The sequence below is a fragment of the Lithobates pipiens genome, unplaced genomic scaffold (assembly GCF_037356315.1).
Source record: "Lithobates pipiens isolate NorthernLeopardFrog02 unplaced genomic scaffold, aLitPip1_a1.2 Scaffold_18, whole genome shotgun sequence".
In the NCBI taxonomy this organism is placed as follows: Eukaryota; Metazoa; Chordata; class Amphibia; order Anura; family Ranidae; genus Lithobates; species Lithobates pipiens.
The window spans coordinates 641834786-641860439 of NW_027507758.1; the positions used below are offsets into that span (position 1 = coordinate 641834786).

Sequence of the window (25654 nt, forward strand, 5' to 3'; positions counted from 1 at the left end):
AACAGGACTTGTTATGACTTTCTTTCACCAATGTCTTTCTTCTTGTCACTCTTCCATAAAGGGCAGATTTGTGGAGAGACGACTAATAGTTGTCCTGTGGACAGATTCTCCCACCTGAGCTGTGGATCTCTGCAGCTCCTCCAGAGTTACCATGGACCTCTTGGCTCTTCTCTGATGAATGCTCTCCTTGCCCGGCCGGTCAGTTTAGGTGGACGGCCATGTCTTGGTAGGTTTGCAGTTGTGCCATACTCTTTCTATTTTTGGATGGTGGATTGAAAAGTGCTCCTGAGATGTTCAAGGCTTGGGATATTTTTTTTATAACCTAATCCTGCTTTAAACTTCTCAAAAACGTTATCCCTGACCTGTCTGGTGTGTTCCTTGGCCTTCACGATTCTGTTTGTTCACTAAGGTTCTCTAGCAAACCTCTGAGGGCTTCACAGAACAACAGTATTTATATTGAGATTAAATGACACACAGATGGACTCTATTTACTAATTAGGTGACCTCTGAAGGCAATTGGCTCCACTAGATTTTAGTACGGGGTATCGGAGTAAAGGGGGCTGAATACAAATACATGCCACACCTTTCACATATTTATTTGTAAAAAGATTTTAAAACCATTTATCATTTTCCTTCCACTTCACAATTATGTGGCACTTTGTTTTGGTCTATCCCATAAAATCCCAATAAAATACGTTTACATTTTTGGTTGTAACATGACAAACTGTGGAAAATTTCAAGGGGTATTTTTTCAAGGCACTGTATACGGTATCATCGCTATCTCTGCTGCACCTTTCCTCCAATTCCTGTGTGATTACGAAGAAATCAGAATTTGCTTGGCTGAGGGACAGCATCGTTTCTGGGATTGGTGCCGGTTGGACCATTTAGTTTGCAAACTTGGGCATTCCCCATCTCCTCCCCAATCCTTATTACGGAAGGGGACCTGATGGAGAAAACAACAGAGGCAGATAACATTTTGGGGCAGATGGAAGGTTTTTCCTTCAAGGACTCTGCACCAGAGGAATCTCAGTTTTTGGCAGACAACTAAATTCTTTGTGATTTATTTTGTGGAATTTAAAATTCCGCAAAATTTAAAATGGCCACTTCCTTAGTTTTTCTTCTCAAGGGTCTTCAGGGCTTGGATCATGGCAGATGCCACAATGTCCTTAGCTTTCCAGACACATCCTCACCATATGGATGTCTAGTATGTGGACTGAACTGACCCCCAAGAAGTGTTTGCTCTGCTGTAGAGATTCACCTGGTAATGCCCCAGGGAGAGTGAGTTCACTCAGAGAGGTTTATGTGTCTGGTAGAGCCGGCAATCCTTTATCACAACCAGAAGTTATAATATCCGAAAGTCACCAGGAATAGGAGACACTCTTGTGCCTTCTGGGAGTAGGGCAAGCGCTTGATTTCAACAGCTTGCTACTCCTTCCACTTCAGTGAGATCAAGTTTTGGGCATTCAGCTGCAGTTCCCAGTTCCATTAGGAGTTCTGGTCATCCACACTATCTAAACAAGGGACTTCACTTGAAGAGGCGCCCCCTCTGATTGGGTGAGGTAGGACTTTACAGGCCTTTTGCAGAGAAACTTCACACAGTTTTTTTTCTCCGACAACAGATTTGCTTTTTCAAAAACATGCAATCCTCCTTTGTTTCAGGAAGTGATTGTTCCAGAGAAGGTTCTACATTTATGCTCCTATAGTTCCAGCACCAGACAGCAATGCTCGTCTTATTCTGGATCTAAATTCATTTTGACGGGTCTCTTCATGTGTGGATTTCTAGATGGAATCAGTGAACCTGGTGATGGCCTCTCTCCAGCTGGGGTCTTCCTGGGATTGGTGGACATGAAGGGAACCCCTAATGTCCCCCCCCCAAGGTTCCTGCCATTTGTGGTGGAGGAATGTTATCTTCTGTTTTATGGCCCCAACATTCAACCTGCCCATGATTCCCAGAGGTTCACCAGGGTCCTGGCTCTTACTCTGGGCCTTTTGATGGGTATTTCTATTGAAGGGTACATAGATGACCTACTTTCTTGGGAGCATTTTGATCTTTTCTTGGGGTTTATTTACCAGAATTGGAGGAAGCAAAATCTGGTGCAGCTATGCATGGTAGCCAATCAGCTTCAAACGTCAGCTTGTTCAATTAAGCTTTGACAAAAAAATTTAAATTGATTGGTTTCTCTGGACATCTGCACCAGATTTTGCACTACAGCTTTAGTAAATCAACTCCCCTGTCTCCCCTGGTACCTACTCTACAGAGATTGATTGGGTTCTCTATTTTCAGAATGCTGCATTACTTCTGGCTTAGCAGTTGGAATATTAGGGCCTGTCCCTGAAGACTGCCCAGGAGAGAGTATTTTTTCCTCCTTAGAAAATGCCTTAATATGCACTCTAAGGTGCCTCTGTTCAGGTCATTGGTAAAGATTCCTTAATTCATTTTTACCTGAGGGTCTTGCAAAGTAGGTTTCCCTTTTCCCAGTTCCATTCCAGGCCTTGATATCATGGGATGGGAGGTCACGATCATTTGATTTTCCATTGTCTTTTCAACTCTGCAAACATTTGTCTGATGGTCGTTTTTTCAACTGCTTCCTCCCTTTTGATACTACAGGGTTTGGTCATTGTAGGTGGAGTTGTTGCTTACTAATGTTCTGATGCTGGGGGTGCTTAGTCTGGTTTTCCTCCATTGGTTGACATGTCTGAAGTTCCCTATGAGGGGCAACTTAGATAATGTCAAGGCTGGGCATAAGTAACTCATTAGGGAAGCCCCAGAAGTTAGGTAGCCCAGGAAAAAGTAAATTTCACCCTGTCTTGTGTGGTTCTTTGCATTCACCCTTTAGCAGCCAATCACCCTTCAGGAAAGCAAGTTTGCCAAGTAGATTTTTCTCAGCTGTCAGCAGTTGTCTCTTAGACAAAAAACAAAGGTGCGTATTCCCACGCACCAAAAGCCATCAGGAGGGAAAAAAGGCCTAACTTTTATTAAAATTTGAATAAATGAAGGACTTTTGTGTGTGTTTATTTTTTAAATACTATTAGGATGGGGACATTTTTATAACCTTCCAGTCAGAGATCATGAGTTATAAGAATATCTATCACTTTATTTCATGTCACAAAAAGATGTGTGGCACCATGTTGACAGAGGTTCATCTAAAACAAACACATCAACAAAGAAAAAGAGGTGTGTTATCCCTATACTGAGGTGAATGTAAATCCCTCAAATCACAAGGTTAGGGCATGAAAATAAAAATATCTTTTGGTTTTAGATAACCACCATACTGAAGTTAAAATATCAACTTAATAGACTAACCAATTACTGTGGCAGTCTGGGAAACAACTCTGCCACTCATTGGCCAGTCCCAAAACTATGTTACAAATACTGCAGAGGAGGTATAGACTAACAAAATGATGGGTTTGGAGAGCCATTAAGATGGGCCTTTTTTTCCACGGTCTCCCCTCCCACTACTTGAATAAAAATGTTTAAAAAGCCAAAGGCGTTTCGTATGCTGAAACCTCTAAAAATCCTCCATCCCTGACCACAAAAGATTCATTAAGGTCTGACCAGTTGTTATGATGGTCAGAAAGATAGCAACGTAGGAATTGCTCCAAGGAATGATTGGCTCGTTCTGCGGCCCCATTAGACTGTGGGTGATACGCAGAGGAGAAAGCAAGCTGAATTCCCAACTGTGTACAAAAGACTTGCTAGAACCGGGACACAAACTGACTACCCCTGTCTGAGACAATCGCCTTGGGTAGCCCATGTAAGTAAAAGATCTCCTGAGCAAAAATGGAAGCCAGTTCCTTAGAAGTGGGCAACTTCTTAAGTGGAATTCAATGGGACATTTTCAAGAACCGGTCAACCATCTTAAGGATAACTGTGTTGCCCTGGGAGTTGGGTAACTACAGAATGAAATCCATAGACAGGTGGGTCCGGGGCCTCTTGCCATTGGGTATGGGTTGTAGGAGGTGTCATAGAGTCTTACTCTGAGCACACACGGAACAGGCAGCTACAAAGGTTGCTACATCAGCACGTAGACTAGGCCACCAGAACTGTTGAGAAATGACCCAAAAGAGTTGATTCTTCCCAGGGTGGACATCAGCCTTTGGGTGAATGGTAAGTCTGGAGCAGTATGGAGACTCTCTGGGACAAAGCAGCGATCACAAGGTTTCTCAGGAGGAGCATGGACCTGAGGTGCAGGAATTTTGTCACCCAAAGTGAGACTGATTCGAACCATAGCCAGAATACAATCAGGAGGAATCTCAGGAAGCAGAACTGACTTGGAAGTGGAGGAAAATTGTCATGCGAAATGAGACAATGGAATTGAAACTATACAAGAAAAGAGCCCATTGCGCCCTTATGGGAGAGAGGCATTTAGCCTCAGACAAGAATGTGAGATTCTTATGGTCAGTAAGAATGAGAACCAGCACAGTGCTACCTTCAAGGAGATGTCTCCATTCTTTCAGGGCTAAAATGATCGCTAAAAGCTCTCTGTCACCAATCTGGTAATTGTACTCTGCAGGTGACAATTTCTTGGAAAAGTAGCCACAAGGATGCAAGGTGCTCTCAGAGTAAAGACGTTGAGACCGAAGAGTGCCAACTCCATTCTCAGAAGCATCAACCTCAAGGATAAAAGGTAACGTAGGATCAGGATGTGCCAACACAGGAGCAGAAACAAAGGCAGCCTTGAGACTCTCAAAGGCCTTAATGGACTCTGGAGACCAACTCTGTGGGTTACCATCTTTTCTGGTCATATCAGTCAGGGGCTTGACCAGAGACGAGAAGCTACGAATAAACTTCTGATAATTGTTGGCAAAGCCAAGAAAATGCTGCAGAGGACGTAAACCCATGGGTCGGGGCCACTGTAGGACTGCTGAAAGTTTCTCTGGGTCCATTGAAAAACCAGCAGTGGAAATGACATAACCCAGGAATTTAACCTGTTCACAATGGAACTTGCACTTTTCCAATTTACAATAGAGATTGTTCTCTCTTCGTTTCTGAAGCACACGACAGACATCTGTGTGGTGACTCTCCAAGGACTTGGAAAATATGAGGATATCGTTAAGATAAAAAGCCACACATAACTGCAACAAATCTTGGGCTGCTATCTCATCCTTGATGGTATCCGAGAGACCATGAGAAAAAGTAGCCACGAGGGCCTCATTGTTCCAAGCAACCTCTGCTGCCAGAGTACAGAATTTAATGGCATAGCTGGCAACAGTTCTCGTACTCTGTTTGATGGACATGAGGCATTTGGCAGCAGAAGAGGAGAATGCATGAACGTCAAATACCCTTTTAAAAGAAGCCACCCGTAGAGGGCTTGCCCAGACCAAGGCTCTCTCAGAAAGCAAATATATCATGAAACCTACTTTACTTCTGTCTGTGGGAAAAGCCTGAGGCAGCATGTCAAAGTTTCTCAACCTGGTTGAGAAACCCTCTGATATTGGACTGGATCACACCCAAATCGCAGGCAGAAGTGAAGAAGAACCAGACATAAGTCTTATAGAGGTAATACTCAAGGCGGGTGGCTGCACTGAGACTGAAGCAGCAGCAGGGACGGCCTGTGACTCAGGTTGTGCCAGAGCAGCCACAGTGGGAGATTCCAGGTGAGCCGTGCATTTGTAACACCAGGACAAACTGATCCATGTGGTGATCCTGCTCATCCAATCTGGAAAAAATATTACCAACAAATGGATTGACTGCATCTTCTGAATTCAATGCCTTTGGCTACTGTCAGAAACCATGAATCAGCCCGAGACAGAAGTACAGTTAAATCTCACTTGTTTAATAATAAAAAGGTAAACAGAGTAAAGGTAGTCAAAACATAGCCACAGTTCAGGAACCGGTAAGGATTGTCAGACAAGCCAAAACATCAAGGAGCCAGAGATGAGCATAGAACAGCAAGCAGGATCTGGAGCCAGGAAATGTCAGCCAAGTAAGTCTTTAAAAGGAACACAGGAGAGCGTCTCTAGAGATGTGGCAAAGGCAAAGACAGAGATCATCAGGGGTGGACGGATTAAGTAGGCAGGGCTGACAAGCAGGATATCATCAACAGGTGAGTCACTGTGGAGAGAAAGGAGCTGGCAAGTAGATGACAGCTGAGCGGCCAGCTTTGAGAAGGAATGGCTGAGCATAGCCTTAACACATGGCTTGTTTAGTGGGGGATGGATGTAGCACCCTCCTAGGTAGGTGCTAGAAGATAGTATAGTTTTTGTTCTTTCTGCTTACCAGAAGGATTGCAAAGCCCCGTACACACGACCGGACTTTTCAACATCCAAAGTCTGACGGAATGATTCCTGACAAGTGAGGGCACAGGAATTATTACAGCCCTGCCAATTGGCAGAAGAAAGTGCCTCATTGCATGCTGGGTAACGGTATAAATGCTAAGGGCAGTTCTGCTTGGGGTCTTTTAGCTGGAGAACTTAGGGCCTAAAAGCTACAGAGGAGCTGAACCCAGAGGTCCTGCAAAGCTGACTGGAAGGGAGACCCCAGCAAGAATCTGATTCTGCCTACTGGGAGTACAGATCTGTGTCATGGGGCTTGTCCTTTGAGGGCCATCCCTTCAGCTAGAATAGTCAGTGGGTGGGTGTCAGGTTAGGGGATGTTAGAGAATATACTGAAGATAAAGTAGTTGAGCCAAGTATGCTGCTAGAGAAAGAAGACTTAAATCCTCCATACTTGTGGCTGTATGCTTAAAGCAATGTGTCTGCTTCCACAAATAAGGCCAAGTGAGAGCTGTCCTTATCTACTGTGAATAGTTCAGTTGGAGTATCCCACTAATCCTTTCTCCCATCCAAGTTCCACAATAAATATAAAAAACAAGCACTCTGGACTGTTTATTGAGTAACGAGCAATCGGGATTAAGGAGGGATATGTGAAAACCCCCAGCAATGGTCTGCAGGCAATCAGAGGGAGGCCTAAGTAGTCAACACACAGAAAGCCCTACGGGGACAGCACTACAGATGTAATCATTATGTTTGGATCAGACATCCCAACCTGCAAAAACTAATTTCAGGGAGAAGGCAAACTCATTTCTGGCAGGGGGAAAACTCATGGCAGGGAGGTGGCGCTCCGCACCCCACTACCACCAATTTAATATAACTAGGGGATGGTCAAATGAATTGGAATCACTATACAGAGGTTTACTTCTTCTGAGAAATATTAAAAGAAAACTCCAACCCCCATGACAACTTCAGTGATTTGAAGTGGTCATGGAGGTAGGAGTCAGGGTGTGCAGTGTTTCTGCTTGAAACAGGTAGGAGGGCTGAAAGAGAGTGAGAAGTGGGGCTGAGAGAGAGGGAGGGGTTCAGAGAGGGGGGAGTGACTGACAGAGAGGTGGGGGGCTGAGAGAGAGAGGGGGGACTCAAAGAGAGTTTGGTGGACAGACAGGGGGCTGAGAGGGAGAGGGTGGGCTGATAAAAAGGGAGGGGGCCTGACAGATAGGGTGGTTGAGAGAGGGGGGCTGACAGAGAGAGTTGCTGAGAGAGATAGAGAGAGAGGGGGCTATGAGAGGGGCTCAGATAGAGAGTGGTGGACAGAGAGGGGGCTGAGAGAGAGGGGAGGCTGAGAGAGATAGGGTGGTTGAGAGCTGGTGGTTGAGAGAGAGGGGGACTGACAGAGAAAGTGTCTGAGAGAGAGAGAGGGAGGGTGAGAAGGGGCAACTGACAGAGAGAGAGAGGGGGGCTGAGAGAGAGGGGACTGACAGAGAGTGGCTTAGAGAGAGAGAGAGAGAGAGAGAGAGAGAGAGAGGGGCTGACCGAGAGGGTGGTAGAGAGAGAGAGAGGGTGGTTAAGATAGAGGGGGGCTGATGGAGAGGGAGGGAGGTAGAGAGCAAGAGGGAAGAGGGCTGAGAGAGAGGGAGGGTGGACTGACAAAGAGAGGGGGTGATAGAGAGGGGGGTGGACAGAGAGAGGGGGCTCAGAGAGAGAGAAGGGCTGAGAGAGGGGAGTTAAAGCGGAGCTGAGAGAAGGGGGCTAAGATAGGGGAGGGTTGAGAGAGAGGGGGACTGAGAGAGAGGAGGACTAAGAGAGGAAGTTCTAAAAGTGATGGGGGTTGAGTGAGTGAGGGCTGAAAGAGAGGGGGTGCGGAGAGAGGAGAGGGTTGAGAGAGGGGGAGATTAGAGAGACCCCTAGCCCTGTCCCTATCTGCAGTCCCTCCTTTGTCCCATTGCGCCTGGCCAGCTGTTCTTGCCTCTTCAGGGGGTGGGGTCTAGGAGGAAGAGGCGTGCCAGAGAAGCTCTTCTTCTGAGTCCTGAGCTCTCTCAGGTCCCCCCACCTATCTGCCCTTGGATTGCTGATTACTGCGGTGTGTGGTGATGGATGTCCAACTGCACCCCAAGGGTGATACAGATTGCTGCTGTAGTGCCACTAGCACTTCGCCTATTTGGCCCCGCTAAACGGCCATCACACTGGGGACAGTATAACAGCGGCCCTTTACATTCTGCACCTGGCCCCAGGGCGGTGCCCCACCTGCCTCCCCCATGCTATGCCACTGGTCACATAACCGCCGAGTAGGGAAGGGGTAGAGGATGAGGCACAGCCGCACAGGCACTCACAAGCACCAGGTGCCCTCTCTCCTCCCAATGGAGAGTAGGTAAGCCAGCCGTTGTGGCTGCGCCCTAGGCGACTGCCTAGTTTTGACTAGCAGTATCGCCGGCTCTGGCTGCACCCTGCGTACCTGCCCAGAATTGGCCCTGCATCCGGGATATTGGGCGGCACTTGCGGGTGTCAGGGAGCCACAGCCGAAATGTGGGAGAGTTGGGATGTCTGTTGGATCTCACCAGTCAGGAGCCTTTCCTACATGATCCCTTCTAAGGATTGTTCTATCCTTCACAATAAATGTATGAAATCACCGATGTATAGCTCCCAACTGTTCCTGATTTCGAGGGACTGTCCCTGATTTGGAACAATGTCCCCCTGTCCCTCTTTCCTCTTCATTTGTCCCTCATTTTGGTCTGATCTATATAGTTGTATATAAAATGCACTTTTTAGCTTTCAAAAATTGTTTCCCAGTGCTAAACCTTTCATCCAATTTCTAAATTGCTGCATTTGTAGATTTTGACAGCCAGTGTAAAGAAATAATAGTGGTAAAAAAGCACTTGTGGGTTTAACCAATCATTTTTTTGTATGATTCTCCTTTAAGGGGACGTGGCTGGGGTGTGTCTGATGCCTACATACTTTTGCTAATAGGTGTCCCGCATTCCCATCTCAAAAAGTTGGGATGTATGTTGATGAGTCCTCCTTCTATGTGATCTAGAAGATCTGGAATCACAATGCCTTTATGGATGAAGTGGGTGACTCAGTCTATAGATTTTTTATTGTTTTACAGCTTTTTTCACATTAATTATTTTATTTATATACCAGGAAGTGTTCTTACTTGGAGAGATCTCCACCACCATTCCTATGTAAACATTACATCCTTGCAATTTATGTTTAACATATTCGTTATGAGTGGACTGATATATATATATATATATATATATATATATATGCTTTTTGATATATTTTTCCATTTTCTTCATCAAAAAGTTTAATTTAGTTGTTGAGTTATGTTTTTAACTTTGCCCTGTTATACATGGTTATAATGAGTCATTACCTGGGGCTGCAGTTCCTCTGAACTCCACAAGATGGTGATCTTACTTCTACCCAGACAGGAAGTCTCTATGGAATACAGACAGGAAGTGATGTCAGGTACACACAGGAAGTTCCGGGTGAGAGGTGAGTCAGGAAGTAGCAAGAAGACGTTGCTGGAAGTAGCAGAAGACGAGGTAATAAGATCTTATTTTCTATTTACACCCAGTAACCCCCCGTCATGTCCGTCCTCTTCCTCCATAGTCACTGTGATGTCTTTTATCTCCAGCAGATGATGATACACACATATATAGTGTGGAGACCTAGATTAACCTCTTCAGGGGCAGAACATTTTCCCACTTACAGGGCCGGAACATTCTCTTCATTTCGGAGATAAATTCTAGTAATATGTTCCTCTAAACAAACATCACTGACAATAAATAGACAAGACAATGACCATCCTGACCATACATGGCCTACAAAGGACAATTATTACACTACACAGGCTGTTGGTCTCTGATGCTCCTCTCACCCACCTGCACATACTTTTCTGACCTCCATAAAGGAGAAGTCCAGCCTGAGATGGCTTGGCTGGGCTTCTCCTATGGGTTACAGGAGTGCAGGTCGTTTTGCACTCTTGTGACCTGTTTTCAGCAGAGAGCGGGCTGAATGAATCTGAAAGAAAAATAAATCATACTTCTCTTTTAAAGACCTTCTGCCAGCAAGTGAAGGAAGCCTTCACCTCACCATTACACTGTTCTAGAAATATGTTACAGGATACAAAATAGACCAAGAGAACAAACCCCTCCCCCCTGCTGTCCTCCTACCAGCACTGAAATAAAAAACACACCAGTAATGTGCACTACAAGGTCCAGCCCAATAGACAGCAGTCTATGGTAACAGCATGATGAGGACAAATGTTCATTCCAACATACAAGGGTCCTGCAGCTTGTCAGATAAAGATCCGGGAAGATCCAAGGAGCTCAAACAACAAAGAAATGACAGCGCGAGATCCTCATTAGAATGATGAAGTCATTTATTCCATAAAAACAAATAGTACACTTACATGTTAAAATCTTCATAATCAGCATAGATGGCAGATGGGTTGATATTAGAGAAAACAAAACCGACTCCTCCCCCACAGTTCTGTACTCCACCAGCAGCATCCTCCTGCTATCCAATCCCATCCCTTCTCTTACTGCAGAGAGTGACATCACTCCGATCAGTCAGCAGGCTGCCGGGGATTGGAGCCTTGCAGCCGGAGTTCTGGCAATTATCCTGATTAGCCGGCAACTCCGACCAAAAGTCAGCAAGTTCCCCTTCCTGGACATCATGATGACCCGACATTGTCCTCACAGCACTGCCTCAGAGCAAACAAGTCAAAGGAAGGATCGTATTTATCATTCCTTGTCTGCAGATATAAAATTTTATGAATCCAGTTCAGGAACTAAACAAACCCAACAGAGAAAAGGGAATATCTGATCCAGCAGCCAAGAGGGTCCCGCACCTCAAAAATGTAGCAAACAGTCCAAACTAAATGTGTTCCCATGGGGGGAGTAGTTGTTAAATGTACAGCAACCCTCCTATTACCCCCTCACATCCACATCCTATTATTGTGTGACCAACACCATCCAATAATTCTTACTTTCATTTCCCAAAGTTATCCGCTTACAAGGAGACCTGTATAGATCAAATGACGGCACCAATGAGGATGGAGGAGGACCGGAGTCACATGACTGAGAAGATACTAAACCTCACCCTGGAGATCATCTACCTGCTGACCGGAGAGGTGAGGAGGATTCTGGGAGGTCACATGACATCACTCTTATCTCTACTAATAAAACACAGACCTGACCGGAGAGGTGAGGAGGATTCTGGGAGGTCACATGACATCACTCTTATCTCTACTAATAAAACACAGACCTGACCGGAGAGGTGAGGAGGATTCTGGGAGGTCACATGACATCACTCTCATCTCTATTAATAAAACATAGACCTGACCGGAGAGGTGAGGAGGATTCTGGGAGGTCACATGACATCACTCTTATCTCTATTAATAAAACACAGACCTGACCGGAGAGGTGAGGAAGATTCTGGGAGGTCACATGACATCACTCTTATCTCTATTAATAAAACACAGACCTGACCAGAGAGGTGAGGAGGATTCTGGGGTTCTAACATGATATTCCTATTGGTTCCTCAATACAGAGATTTCCTCTTGTGAAGTCCGGTGATCATATGACCATCACAGTGCCTCCATGTGACTCCCTAAAACCTGAGAGACACAACATGGAGAAGATTGTAGAAGTCACCAAGAAGATGATGGAGCTGCTGACAGGAGAGGTGAGGAGGATTCTGGGAATTGTGGGACATTATCCAGTAACCGACAAGGGATGTGTCTGGATGGTGACTGTATCATTGTGTGTGTCAGGTTCCTATAAGGTGTCAGGATGTCACTGTCTATTTCTCCATGGAGGACTGGGAGTATTTAGAAGGACACAAGGATCTCTACAAGGACGTCATGATGGACAATCAGCCGCCCCTCACATCACCGGGTAAGAGGAGACTTTATTGTAAAGGAGAGAGCAGTACGGAGGCTCCACCTAGATCCCCCATCATCTGATAAACACATAGAAACAATGTATTCAGTCAGTGTGTGTGTTTCCTACAGATGGATCCAGTAATGGGAACCCACCAGAGAGTTGTCCCCGTCCTCTGTATTCCCAGGATTCCACACAGGAAGGTCACACCATCCCCCACCATCATCAGGTAGATGAAGAACAATCACTGATAGTATCATTAGGATCTGTACATTATCTGCATTGTTACCATTGATGTCATTTTTATTATATATTCAGAGTGGAAACCTGAGAGATTCTAAAGTTGAGGTTAAAGAAGAGATAAAAGAGGAGGATGATGAGGATGAGGAGTCTCTAAAAGAACACAAAGATCTGTACCAGGACACCATGGTGGAGTCATCCAGCTACAGAAACCCACCAGAGAGATGTCCCCGTCCTCTGTATTCCCGGGATTCCACACAGGAAGGTCACACCATCCCCCACTGTTACAAGGTTGGTGGGATGGAGCATCTAGAACATGGACTCCTAGAGATGATGTGTGGATTTTCTATGTGATGTCACAATAATAAATCTTCTATCTTACAGATGATATTCTCTCTCATTTTCTTGGTTTAGAGTGGAGATCCAATGGATATAGAATTTGAGGTGAAATCAGAAGAAGAAGAGAGGTATGTGAGGGGTGATCAGCAGTCTATGGAGGAGGATGGAATAACAGGGACATTTATAGAGGAGGACACTCCTACAGAGATCAGCACAGGTGGGTCATTAACACTAAATCCATTCCTCCATCCATACTGCTCACTGATTGGTCCAGAGTAGAGCGGGGGCTGGGTGATATCAGCCTGTAATCCCCTGGTCACTTTCCTGAGCTGTGTTCCCCGTCCTGTATTCCTGGATTTCTCTCCGATAATCTTCCTTCTCTGTGCTGCCGACACAATTTATGTATCTAGACTGGATTTATGGAGATTCTGGGGATCAGCTGGCAGCAAAATGTTCATTTTCCCCATAGATGTTACTAGATCTAGGCACCTGGGGTATGTGATTTGGGTCTTCTGCCCCATACCCGGGTATGACAAGATCTCTGACAGAACAATCCCCCCAGGATTACTTGTTGTGTTGTCTGCTGGCTGTGCCGGGTGGAGGGATATGTCTGTATAGTCTCAGACCCAAGTCACTGAGTGCAGTCTCAGGAGATGGGAGGCAGCGGTGTGGGACCTCTGCAACTTGTCTCATGTAATCATTTCATCTTCCACTGATTACTGAATACCAATATTATGAGTCCTGACCCTTACACTGTATACTTTATATTCTACATTACATACTCCTGACCCCTGCACTATATACTCTATGTTGTACATTACATCATTCTGATACTATATAGTCCTATCTGTTGTATCTTATACAATATGTTGTACATTACATAGTCCTGACTTCTGCTCTCTCCCCTCCCCCCACTGCTATATACACATAATATGTATTCTCTTTTACACCCATTTCCTACCAGCTGGACATTTTATATCTGATGATTTGATTGGAGCACAGACTTTTACCTATTGATAACTCGATAACATCCTCAGACTTTGGACCCTTAAACAGAAAGTGATAATGGGGGAGGAGTCAATAACCCAATGATGGGGGTCTTCAGGATCAGTCCAGTCTTCATCTTGGTTGTTCTCCCCCCATCCTCACTCTCTGACCTCTGGTGGGGCTCAGCCCCGCTGTTATTCATGACTAAATCATGGACTAAATAAGGAAGGGCAGGACTTCTTGTGTTGGGAAGATGGCAATGAGTGATAGAGGGGGAGGGGACACTCGTCCTATAATCCCCTCATCACTGTCACTCCTATAAAAGACAGTTCTCGTTGTTTCCTCCCTCTGTGACTAAGGTCCATGAATAAAGAAATGATCTGGTAGGAGATCAGAGGACCCATTTACTAGTTACCTTGAGGGGGGAATTGTAAGATCCTCAGAGACAAAGCTGCCTGATGTGGGCGGAGTCCTGGTTTAGGGGAACCAATCAGCTCATGTCTAGTAATAATCTTTGTATTTCTATTTTAGTAGATGGACGGGAGATGAGGAAAACCTCAGAGGATTGTCTCACTTTGTCTCCAGACTGTAAAGTAGAAGATGAGGACATCACACAGTATAGTCCAGGAGAAAACCCGACTACCTCAAATGTCCATCCGGCACCACACAGTGTAGATGGACCATCGTATTCCTCTTATCCTGAGGAACCTCAGACTGTGAGGGACGGTGCCGGATCATCGTATTCCTCTTATCCTGAGGAACCTCAGACTGTGCGGGACGGGGCCGTCCTTCCAACAGAGAAGAGCTTTTCCTGTCCTGAGTGCGGGAAGTGTTTCCGTTTTAAATCCCATCTTATTGTGCATATAAGATCTCACACAGGGGAGAAGCCGTATTCCTGTCCTGAGTGCGGGAAATGTTTTTCAGTGAAGTCCCATCTTTACAAACATCAGAGATCTCACACAGGGGAGAAGCCGTATTCCTGTCCTGAGTGTGGGAAATGTTTTTCAGTGAAGTCCTATCTTTACAAACATCAGAGATCTCACACGGGGGAGAAGCCGTATTCCTGCCCTGAGTGCGGGAAATGTTTTTCACAGAAGTCCCATCTTTACAGACATCAGAGATCTCACACGGAGAAGAAGCTGTATTCCTGTCCTGAGTGTGGGAAATGTTTTTCAGAGAAGTCCAGTCTTTACACACATCAGAGATCTCACACGGGGGAGAAGCCGTATTCCTGCCCTGAGTGCGGGAAATATTTTTCAGTGAAGTCCAATCTTTACAGTCATCAGAGATCTCACACGGGGGAGAAGCCGTATTCCTGTCCTGAGTGCGGGAAATGTTTTTCAAATAAGTCCAGTCTTAACAGACATCAGAGATCTCACACGGGGGAGAAGCCGTATTCCTGTCCTGAGTGCGGGAAATGTTTTTCACGGAAGTCCAATCTTTACACACATCAGAGATCTCACACGGAGGAGAAGCCATATTCATGTCCTGAGTGTGGAAAATGTTTTTCAGACAAGTCCCATCTTTACAGACATCAGAGATCTCACACGGGGGAGAAGCCGTATTCTTGTCCTGAGTGAGGGAATTGTTCCTCACTGAAGTCCTGTCTTCCTGTACATCAGGGATCCCACACAACCCTCGAGGTGTATTAGTGCCTTGAGTGCGGGAAATGTCTTGTATATGAATGTTGCTGGACATCAAAGCTCTCATGTGGGGAAGAAGCACACCCTGATATACACCTCAGATATACTCCATGGCTGATCTTCATCATGGAAGAAACAGTTGATAAGGAGATCAGAGATCACCAAAGACAAGGATGAAGTGTTGTACCGTGTCGGCCATTGATAGCAGTAGAAAAATAAAAATGGTGTCCTTACCTCTCATTGGCTGAGTACATTTTGTGGTGGAAGATTTCACAAACACTTAGGCTACTTTCACACTGGAGCATTGGGGGCATCGGCGGTAAAGCTCAGCTATTTTTAGCGGCACTTTACTGTCCCTTTTTGGCCACTAGCGGGGTGCTCTTAACCTTCGCTAGTGGCTTAAAAGGGTTAAGATCGCCCGCAAAGTGCCACTGCAGCGGTGCTTTGCCGGCAGTTTGGCAGCGCTACCCATTGATTTCAGTAAGAAGGGGCGCTTTAGGAGCGGTGTATACTCCACTCCTAAAGATGCGTCTTTCAGGACTTTTTTTTACCATCCTGCCAGCGCACCGCTCCAGTGTGAGAGCACTCGGGCTTTCACATTGGAGTGAGAGGAGAGGCTCTTTACAGACGATTCGCAAGCGTTATTTTTTGCGTTATAGCGCCTGTAAAGGGCCTCCGTGTGAAAGTAGCTTTAGAGGTCTGTTTTTAACAAATTACTTAAATGAATGTGACAAACATTCACCCAGCTGTGATGAATATTGGATGTATTTTATTTTATACACTGATTTTCTTGGCTCCATCTAGTGGCCATAATGCAGTATTGTGATATGATATGACAGAAACAATATCTCATTATGGCCACTAGATGGAGCTGATGATGATAGGAAATCACTGTGTTGCATTATGGCCAGAATGCGTAATTATTATTATTATAATTCACGATTTATATAGAGCCAACAGTTTACGCAGTGCTTTACAATGTAGAGGGGTGACAGCACAATTACAGTACAGTTCAATACGGAAGGTACAGGAGGGCCCGGCTCATAGAGCTTACATTCTAAAGGGAGGGGGAGGTGGTACAAAATGTAATAGATGTGGGGAATAATTTGATGGGGGCGGCTCTGGGACAGTTGTTAGGTGGGTGTAGGATGGGCTTCCCTGAATAAGTGAGTTTTCAGGGATCTCCTAAAGGTGGACAGGGTAGAGGCTGATCGGATATACCAGGGCAGGGAGTTCCAGAGGATCAGAGAGGCTCTGGAGAAGTCCTGGAGGTAGACAGGTTAGGGGCTGATCGGATATCCCAGGGCAGGGAATTCCGGAGGATCAGAGAGGCTCTGGAGAAGTCCTGAAGGTGAGCATGAGAGGAGGTAACAAGGGAGCTAGAGAGCAGGAGGCCCTGGGAGGAGAGGAGGGGACGATTTGGGTGATATCTGCAGATGACGTTGGTGATGTAGATGGTGGGGATAATGTTGTGGCTGAGCTTGTATGTTGTGGTTAGTGGGGCTGAAACAACGAAACGATTAATCGATTATGAAATTAATCAATTACTATTTTCATAATCAATTAATCAGCCAATAACATAATGCCCTTTATAGTACAAAAAAAATAAAAAAATAATAGCTACTGTAAATATCACTCTCCATGTTCTACAGTAAAAAATGAACCCCTTCCAGTAGTGATTATCTGCTTTTTTCTACTATAAAGGGTTCATTTTTTTTTTTTTTAACCCCTTTATGTTACTAAACGTCTTAGACCTGGGTCACATCTCTGTGTTTATTGGTGTTTTTGCAGAAACGCTCTACAGTTCATTTCCATGGTTTCCTATGGGACACGTTTCACATCTGAAAGGGGCGGGACTTTTAACGCAAAATGGTGCTTTATTGGTTCAATGTACTTCAATGGAGAAGCTGCAGAAAAGCATGTAATGTGTTTTTGCAGCAATTTGTGTTTTTTAATCTGCCCCAAAAAAAATGCAAAAATGCGAATTGCAGTAAAATCACGTGCGCAAAAATCAAAACGCACAGCAAAAAGCACGGCAGAAACAGATCAAAAGCAAAAATTGCATAGGTGTATACCGAGCCTTATGCTGACCACACCGATCAATCTTCAGATGAGAATATTCAGACGAAAAGTCTTTGTACATTCGCTGAATGAAAGAATTTTGTTTGAAATTTTCACTTGTTTTTAACATTCTGTTTTTAAAAGTAATGTAATTTCTGAACGAAAACCACATCCACTGTCTGAAAATTCCTTTGACCGAGAAGTTTTCTATTATTTCCAAATTTTCCCATCACTGTGGTTGAAAATGAACGTCAATTTGACCCACTTTTTTTTTAAGGTTATTAACCGATGAATTGATTAATCGAAACAATAATCTGTCAACTAATCCATTATGAAAATAATCGTTAGTTGCAGCCCTAGTGGTTAGCATTTTGAATTTTATACGGTGGGGGAGGGGAAGCCAGTGAGGGGATTGGCAGAGAGGAGCAGCAGTCACGGATTGGTTAGTGAGGTGTATTAGTCTAGCAGCAGCAATCATAATAGACTGAAGGGGGGAGGAGCCTGTGTAAGAGTAGGCCAATATGGAGAGAGTTGCAGTAGTCAAGGTGGGAAATAATCGCGGAGTGAATGAGTTGCTTTGTGGTGTCATTAGTCAGGAAGGTGGAATTCTGGAGATGTTGCGGAGGTGAAGGTGGCAGGATTTAGCCAGTGATTGGATGTGGGGGCTGAAGGAGAGATCAGAGTCTAGGATTACACCCATGACCCTGCCATGTGTGGAGGGACCAATGGTTGTGCTGTTGATCTTAATAATAAAGTCATAGGGGCACCGTAAAGGAGGAAATATAACAAGTTCAGTTTTAGAAAGATTGAGTTGGAGGACGTGGTGTGACCTCCATACCGATGTCATTCAGTAAGTTGGAGATCTGTGAGGAGATGGAGGGGGTGAGCTGAGGAGTGGAGAGATAGATCTGGGTGTCGTCGGCATAGAGATGGTATTGGAAGCCATGGGAGGTTATCAACTGGCCCAGGGAAGAGGTATAGAGTAAGGATAGGAGGGGCCCAAGGACAGAGCCTTGGGGTACCCCAACAGAGAGAGGAAGAGGAGCTGAGAAGATGGAGTTGTAAGTGACACTGAAAGTGCGCTGAAATAGGTAGGAGGAGAACCAGGATAAAGCAGAATCGCAGAGGCCAAAGGAGTGTAGTTTTCTGATGAGGAGCAGGTGGTCAACTGTGTCGAAGGCAGCAGAGAGGTCTAAGAGTATGAGTATGGACAGGGGTGTAACTATAGGGGGTGCAGCAGTTGCGACCGCAACCGGGCCCTGTGATGCAGGGGGCCCATGCAGCCCCCTCTACATATGGCTGCTCTTTAGTTGTGCATTCCCCGCATGACCTGTGTCCTCAGCCGGCTCCTCAGAGTACCCCTCTCCTGCTCCATGCATTGCCACTCAGTCCGATGTCTGTTCTCCCCAGTCAGAGTCCCGCCCACCCCGAGTCCGGCCCACTCTGCACTGCAAACTTTTCCCGGGTAAACAAACTTTAAGCACACAGATGCAGTGCAGCCCTATGAGAGCCGGCTCCCCGGAGGACACTGCAGGCTTGTCTGCCAGCCCCCCCTCCTCCCCGTCATACACAGATGATGAAAGGTCTTTCTGGGAGATATGCTGATCGCCCGTGCAGCACACTGAATGGAGCCCAGGCGAACATGGATGAGTGCATGGCCTACAGCTTGGTCATGGTGAGTGAGAGGACCCCATCCCTCACACACCATTACATACCCCCTCCATCTCCCCCTGGGGACAGGGGCCCCTTCTCACGTGGGGACAGGGACCCCCACTTCCCCTGGAGACAGGGACCCCTTCTCACCTGGGGGGAGTAACTTCATCTGCCCTGGAGAAAAGGACCTCATCTCTTCTGGGGACGGGGACCCCATCCTGCCTAGGGACAGTCCCCCAATAGGGCACCTAAAAATAAATAAAAATACTGATACCAGTGGTGGAACTACAGGGCTCACAAAGGTCATACCTGTGACCCCGGCCTGGAGTTCCACTGCCGGACTCGGAGGGAAGGGCCCTGGCTGGGGTTCAGGGGGGCCCTTCATGGTTTCTTGCATTGGGGCCCTGAAGGTTCTAGTTACGCCACTGAGTATGGTGTAAAGCCCATTGGTGTTAGTAGGTTATTGGTGAGTTTTAGTAGGGCCGTTTCAGTAGAATGTAGTATTTTACAGATCTCATTTTTTTTGTCACAAGGTTTTGAAAAGTGAAAAAAGAAAAGAAAAAATGCATTTTTTTTCTTTCTTAACCACTTCGCGACCAGCCGTCGCAGTTTTACTGCAGCAGAATGTCACGGGTGGGCAAATCGACGTTATGTTATGTCGGGCACGTGGACACAACAATTGGATTCGTTGTGGAACCGATCGGTTTCCAGACCCAGGCCAATGGTTTCTGGCCTGGACCTGCTGATCGGTCCTGACAAATGAAATCCTCCCCTGCCTGTCTAAGTGTAAACAGGGGAAGTGATGTCATCTCTCCTCTTGGAATCCTTTTTGTTCCAGAGAGAGGAGGGATAACGTCTAACTGTGAGTTGTCCCAACACTACACTAACACCATTACACATAGGCACATATTTCACCCCCGATTGCCCCCTCAGTTAACCTCTTCACCCCCTGTCACTGTGTCACCCAGTGCAGTGTTCATATTGTTTTTTTGATCGCTGTACTGGTATCATTAGTGACACCTAATGATTGGTGTTAGGATACTTAGTGGTAGGCCTAGGGACCCCCCAATAAAGGTTTAACCCCTTGATCACCCCCCGTCACCAGTGATCAATGTTTAAGTGTCACGGTTGACGCTGGTTAGTTTGATATTTTTTTATAGCATCAGGGCATCCGCCGTATATTACCTAATAAAAGTTTAACCCCCTGATCGCCCAGCGGGTGACATCTGGTTTTAGCGTCAGTTACGATCGGTGTCACCCCAGGCAGCATCAGATTAGTGCTAGTAGCGTTATCACCCACCCACGCACGCACCATACACCTCCCTTAATAGCATAGTATCTGAATGGATCAATATCTTTGATCAGATCTATACTAGCGTCCCCAGCAGTTTAGGGTTCCCAATCAGCCCCGATACCTGCTAGCCCCTGCATTTAGCCCCTCCGCCCAGCCAACCCAAGTGCAGTATTGATCGATCACTGTCACTTACAAAACACCAAACACATAACTGCAGCAATCAAAGAGTAAGGCCTGATCCCTGCGAACAGTAACAGTTTTTTTCGGTAGTGTTTGAAGCAGTCGCTGACAGTCAGATGCTCTTTTTCTTGTGAGTCTTTCTAGTGTACCAGTAAATTTAGAGACCAAAATGTCAAATCAAAGGTACACTAGTGAAGAGGCCTACACGTTTCTGAGCATGACAGATAGTGAAGAGGAAGTCGCTCATCTGTCAGATTCAGACTCAGAATATGAACCTGGAGACAGCAGCGGCTCCCTCACAGACAGCTCTGACAACGGAGTTGTGGTCCCTGCCAATGTCATGGTGTACCAGACCCCGATCTTCTTCTACTGTCGTTGAGGTGCAAGAACTGCAGGGCTCTCATATGGAACAGAGAGCCAGTACTAGCACCGCTATTCCTTCTGGTGAACTGGCAAGAACTAGCGGCCTAGTACACCCTGGTTGTACATCCAGCACTGCAGTAACACGTGGTAATGTAGCGGGTCCCATAAGTGCAGTTCAAACCGGTGAGGTGGCAAGCACAAGCATAGCTCCCAACTGTCCCTGATTTGGAGCAATGTCCCCTCTGTCCCTCTTTCCTCCTCATTTGTCCCTCATTTTGGTCTGATCCATATAGCTGTATATAAAATGCACTTTTTATCTTTCAAAAAGTGTTTCCCAGTGCTAAACCTTTCATCCAAATTCTAAATTGCTGCATTTATACATTTTAAAAGCCAATATAAAGGAATAGTAGTGGTAAAAAAATCCCTTGTGGATTTAATTAACCTTTTATTTGGGTTAAATTTCCTTTAAGGGGGTGTGGCAGGGCGTGTCCTATGCCTAAATACATTTGCTGGCACAAGTTGGCACAAGTAGTGTCCCGCAGCCACCAAGAAGGCAAAGAAAGGCCCGCCGACCATAGTACCCTTCCTGCTGCATTTGCCAATCCTAATTGGGAACCCACCACTTCTGCAGCATCTGTACTTCCCCCCATTCACTCGCCAACCCGGAATTCAGGTGGAAACAGTTGATTTGGCAAGATTGTGTGAGACTTGGTGTCACCCTTTTTCGGTGTAATAATTAGCTTGGTGTGAAGTGGAGGGATAATAAGAATGTTTTTGTTCTTACCTCGTTCTTACCTTTGTTCTTACCTTACCACGATGGTCCAAATTCCTACGGCGACTGGTGTTGTGGAGAAACCCCTCTGTGTCCATGAATATAACTAAAATATGGGAGGGGTGGACCTCAACGACCAGTTGTTGGCGCCGTACCTAATTGCTCATAAGGCCAGGCGCTGGTATAAAAAAAATTCTGTATATTTATTCCAATTGGCTTTGCTGAACGCTTTTGTACTATACAAAGCTTCAGGATGAACTGGATCCTTCCTTAAATTCCAGGAAGAGATCATCACAGCCCTTCTGTTTCCAGATGGTGCTTTGGCCCAATTTCCCAATCCAAATGCAGTGAGCCGGCTGCATGGGAGGCATTTTCTGTATGTCCTCCCTGGTACCCCTGTTCTCTCTCTTACATTCACTATCTATTGTTCTCTCTCTGTTTTATTTTTACTATGTTTTATTGTATTTGCTTTGCAGGTATGGTAAGTCTTATGCCGTGTACACACAATTGGACTATCCGGCGGACCAGAGTCCGGCGGACAGTCCGCCCGTGTGTGGGCTCCGGCAGACTTTTTCTTCCCAAAAGTCTGACAGACTTATGCCGCGTACACACGACCAGACTTATGTCCGACAGACTTTCGAAGGAGTTCTGACGGAGTTCTGGCAGAGTTCTGATGGACTTTCCGAATGAACGGACTTGGCCACACACAATCACACCAAACTCCGACGGATTCGAACGTGATAACGTACGACTGGACTCGAATAAGGAAGTTCATAGCCAGTAGCCAATAGCTGCCCTAGCGTCGGTTTTAGTCCGTCGGACTAGCATACACACGAGCGGATTTCTCGGTAGGAACTGGGTCCGGCAGAGTTCTGGCGGAAAAATTTGAAGCATGTTCCATTTCTAAAGTCTGTCAGACTTTTGCGAATCAAAAGTCTGTTGCAGCCCACACACGATCGAATAGTCTGCCGGAATCATTCCGTCAGACTTTAGATGTTGAAAAGTCCGGTCGTGTGTATGGGGCATTAGAAAGAAGTTTTGACTCAAAATTGTCCGGCGGACTATCTGCCCATCTGTGTGCTAGATTGTCAGACTTTTGAAATGAACGGACTTGCCCACACACGGAGTAAAGTCCGTTCATTTTGAACGTGGCTCACGGTAGACGGAACTAGCGAAGGAAGTCAATGTTCCCGCCTCCATTGGTGAGATTGACACCTCGCGAGCCCCGTCACCTGGTATGGCGGACAATCCCGCCCATTGTCCCTATATAAGTCGCTGCACAATGCGTCCCTGCCATTGTGGCCAGAGAGAGCGTCGTATTAACATCGCAAAGGAAGAAGAGAAGAAGGCAGTGATGACAGCGACAGAAGACCGGGCCAACGCTAGTTAAAGAGCTGGAAGAAGAAAGCGGAGGCCCGGCAAAAAGAACTAAAGCGTGGGACAAGACTCCGAAGTGGGAAGAAGACCTCCGGACGGCGGCGACGAGGAAGAAGAAAGCCGTGTTCCTCTGCTAGTAAAAGAGCTAGCAAAAGAGCAGAAGATAGCGGAGGTGTATAATAAATTATTTAAAAAACTTGTATTGTGTTTTTTTATTTACAATTTTTTTCACCAGGTAAATGGGTAGGGGTACATCATACTCATACCCATACTCATTCACATAGGGTGGGGGCCGGTATCTGGGGGCCCCCTTACTAAAAGGGGCTCCCGGATTCCGATAAGCCCCCTGCCCGCAGACCCGACAACCAACGGCCAGGGTTGTCGGGAAGAGGCCCTTGTCCTCATCAACATGGGGACAGGGTGCTTTGGGGTGGGGGGGCCACCTTCCCCAAAGCACCCCCCATGTGGATGGCACGTGACCTGGTACGGCTCAGGAGGGGGGCGCTCGCTCGTCCCGACCCCCTTTGCTGACCGGCCGGGCTGCGTGCCCGGTTAAGGTTCTGCTATGGACATTGGGGGGGACCCCCACGGCTTTTTTTGCCGTAGGGGTTCCTCTTTAAATCCATACCAGGTGACGGGGCTCGTGAGGGGTCAATCTCGCTGATGGAGTCGGCAATATTGACTTCCTTCGCTAGTCCCATCTACCTGGAGTCACGTTCAAAATGAACGGACTTTACTCCCTAGTCTGCCTGAAAAAGTCCGGTTGTGTGTGGGCAGGTCCGCTCATTCGGAAAGTCCGGCGGACCGCCACTGTGAAGTCGGGCGGTTTGTCCACTGGACTAAGTCCGCCGGATAGTCCGATCGTGTGTACACGACATTACTGTTATACTGTAATGTTACTTTGTTATATTATTAACCATTATTTGCTTAGCAGGTATGCCATTCAGCTGCAGTGTGGATTTATTTATTCTGACAGCAACAGCGTTTGCTCCCACGATACGTAATGCCACGACTCCGGGACTGTAGGAGGTGATTTCACCACCATAGTTAAAAAAAAAAGAGCATATATGCCGAAGCATGTGGGCAGGAGTGGAGGGCCGATTTGCTCCTAACATTAGGGGCGGATTGTTCCCATGCTTCGGCATATATTTTTTAGGCACAGATTGTGATAAAAAAATAAGTTGGAGAGAGGAGAGATCTAGGGTCTAAGGCCGCGTACACACGCGCGGACTGTTTGCCCAACCTTGTTCGTCAAACAGTTTCGGCAAACAGTCCGCTCAAAATTTGCATGAGCGGACTTGCCCACACACGAGCAGACTGTTTCAGCGAACTGTTTGCCAAACAGTTCGCTCAACTTTTGAAATGAACGGACTCGCCCACGTAAGGAGGAGGCAAATCCGCCCATTTCGAGCGCGTGTACAGGTAGGCGGGGCCCGCGAAGGAGACGTCGCGGGCTCCGCCGCCTGGAATGGGCTTAAAGGGGAACCCCAACGCCGAAAAAAATCGGCGTGGGGGTTCCCCCAAAGTCCACACCAGACCCTTGTCCGAGCACGCTACCCGGCCGGCCAGGAAAGGGGGCGAGCGAGCGCGCCCCCCCTCCTGAGCCGTACCAGGCCGCGTGCCCTCAACATGGGGGGGTGCCTTGGGGAAGGGGGGGCCGCACGGCCCCCCCACCCCAAAGCACCTTGTCCCCATGTTGATGAGGACAAGGGCCTCTTCCCGACAACCCTGGCCGTTGGTTGTCGGGGTCTGCGGGCGGGGGGCTTATCGGAATCCGGGAGCCCCCTTTAAGAAGGGGGCCCCCGGATACCGGCTCCCCACCCTATGTGAATGAGTATGGGGTACAATGTACCCCTACCCATTCACCTGTGAAATAAAGTACAAAACAAAACACAACACAGGGAAAAAATATTTTATTGCACAGCTCCGGGGGTCTTCCGTCTTCGGGGGTCTTCTCGCTGGACTCCTCCGCTATCTGTGTGTAGCTCTTTTACTAGCGGAGGAGTCCGGCTTTCTTCCTCCCCGCCGCCGGCCTCTTCTCCCGACTTCGGGGGTCTTGTCCCCCTCTTCGGTTCTTCTGCCGGGCCACCGCGCCTTCTTGTAGCTCTTTTGCAGGCGGTGGCCCGGTCTTCTGTCGCCGCTGCCTTCCGTTCTTCTGTCGCCGCCTTCGGTTCTTCTGCCGGGCCACCGCGCCTTCTTGTAGCTATTTTACAGGCGGTGGCCCGGTCTTCTGTCGCCGCTGTCGTCGCCGCCGCCTTCCGTTCTTGTTCTTCTTCTTGTTCTTCTTCTTCTTCTCCTGGAGATGTTGACTCGACGAGCTCTCCGGCCGGAATGCCAGGGACACGCTCCGCTGCCACTTATATAGTGACAATGGGGCGGTGTCACATGGTATATGTCACATGGGTTGGTCACATGGTGACCCCGCCCCCTTACGATGTCATAGTCCCCATGTGACATCAACCCATGTGACCAACCCATGTGACATATACCATGTGACACCGCCCCATTGTCACTATATAAGTGACCGCACAGCGCGGCTCTGGCATTCCGGCCGGAGAGCTCGTCGAGTCAACATCTCCAGGAGAAGAAGAAGAACAACAAGAAGAAGAACAAGAACGGAAGGCGGCGGCGACAGAAGACCGGG

The 25654-nt window shown here is 46.9% G+C and overlaps 3 protein-coding genes across 7 annotated transcripts in view; 2 read left to right on the top strand and 1 right to left on the bottom strand.

Annotated features, from left to right (window-relative positions):
* The window catches only part of LOC143986903 (uncharacterized), a 1023878-nt gene that overhangs the window by 901333 nt on the left and 96891 nt on the right, over positions 1-25654 (bottom strand). The window lies entirely within an intron of this gene.
* LOC143989536 (uncharacterized) overlaps positions 1-25654 on the top strand; it is a 297691-nt gene that overhangs the window by 217222 nt on the left and 54815 nt on the right. The window contains exons 1-6 of one of the 5 annotated variants that reach the window (XM_077489681.1): positions 9501-9758; positions 11222-11350; positions 11770-11904; positions 11993-12116; positions 12233-12330; positions 12420-12632. The exons of 1 other annotated variant lie outside the window; for it this stretch is intronic. In XM_077489681.1, coding sequence (XP_077345807.1) covers positions 9618-9758; positions 11222-11350; positions 11770-11904; positions 11993-12116; positions 12233-12330; positions 12420-12632 — 840 coding nt within the window. In that variant the 5' untranslated portion in view covers positions 9501-9617. Of the gene's footprint in view, positions 1-9498; positions 9759-11221; positions 11351-11769; positions 11905-11992; positions 12117-12232; positions 12331-12419; positions 12633-25654 lie in introns of those variants that run through there. 3 more of the 5 variants (XM_077489684.1, XM_077489680.1, XM_077489682.1) reach the window with 3 other exon arrangements.
* On the top strand, positions 12632-15543 carry LOC143989755 (uncharacterized). The gene is made up of 2 exons (XM_077490027.1): positions 12632-12897; positions 14199-15543. The coding sequence occupies exons 1-2, from the start codon at positions 12768-12770 to the stop codon at positions 15245-15247; spliced, it is 1179 nt and encodes a 392-aa protein (XP_077346153.1). The 5' UTR covers positions 12632-12767; the 3' UTR covers positions 15248-15543.

What these genes read in the sequence shown, in the direction of transcription:
- LOC143989755 (XM_077490027.1), top strand. Translation starts at nt 12,768, where the DNA reads ATGGATATAGAATTTGAGGTGAAATCAGAAGAAGAAGAGAGGTATGTG. An exon ending in TCCTACAGAGATCAGCACAG is followed by an intron (nt 12,898 to 14,198) that starts GTGGGTCATTAA and finishes TTTCTATTTTAG; the next exon opens with TAGATGGACGGGAGATGAGG.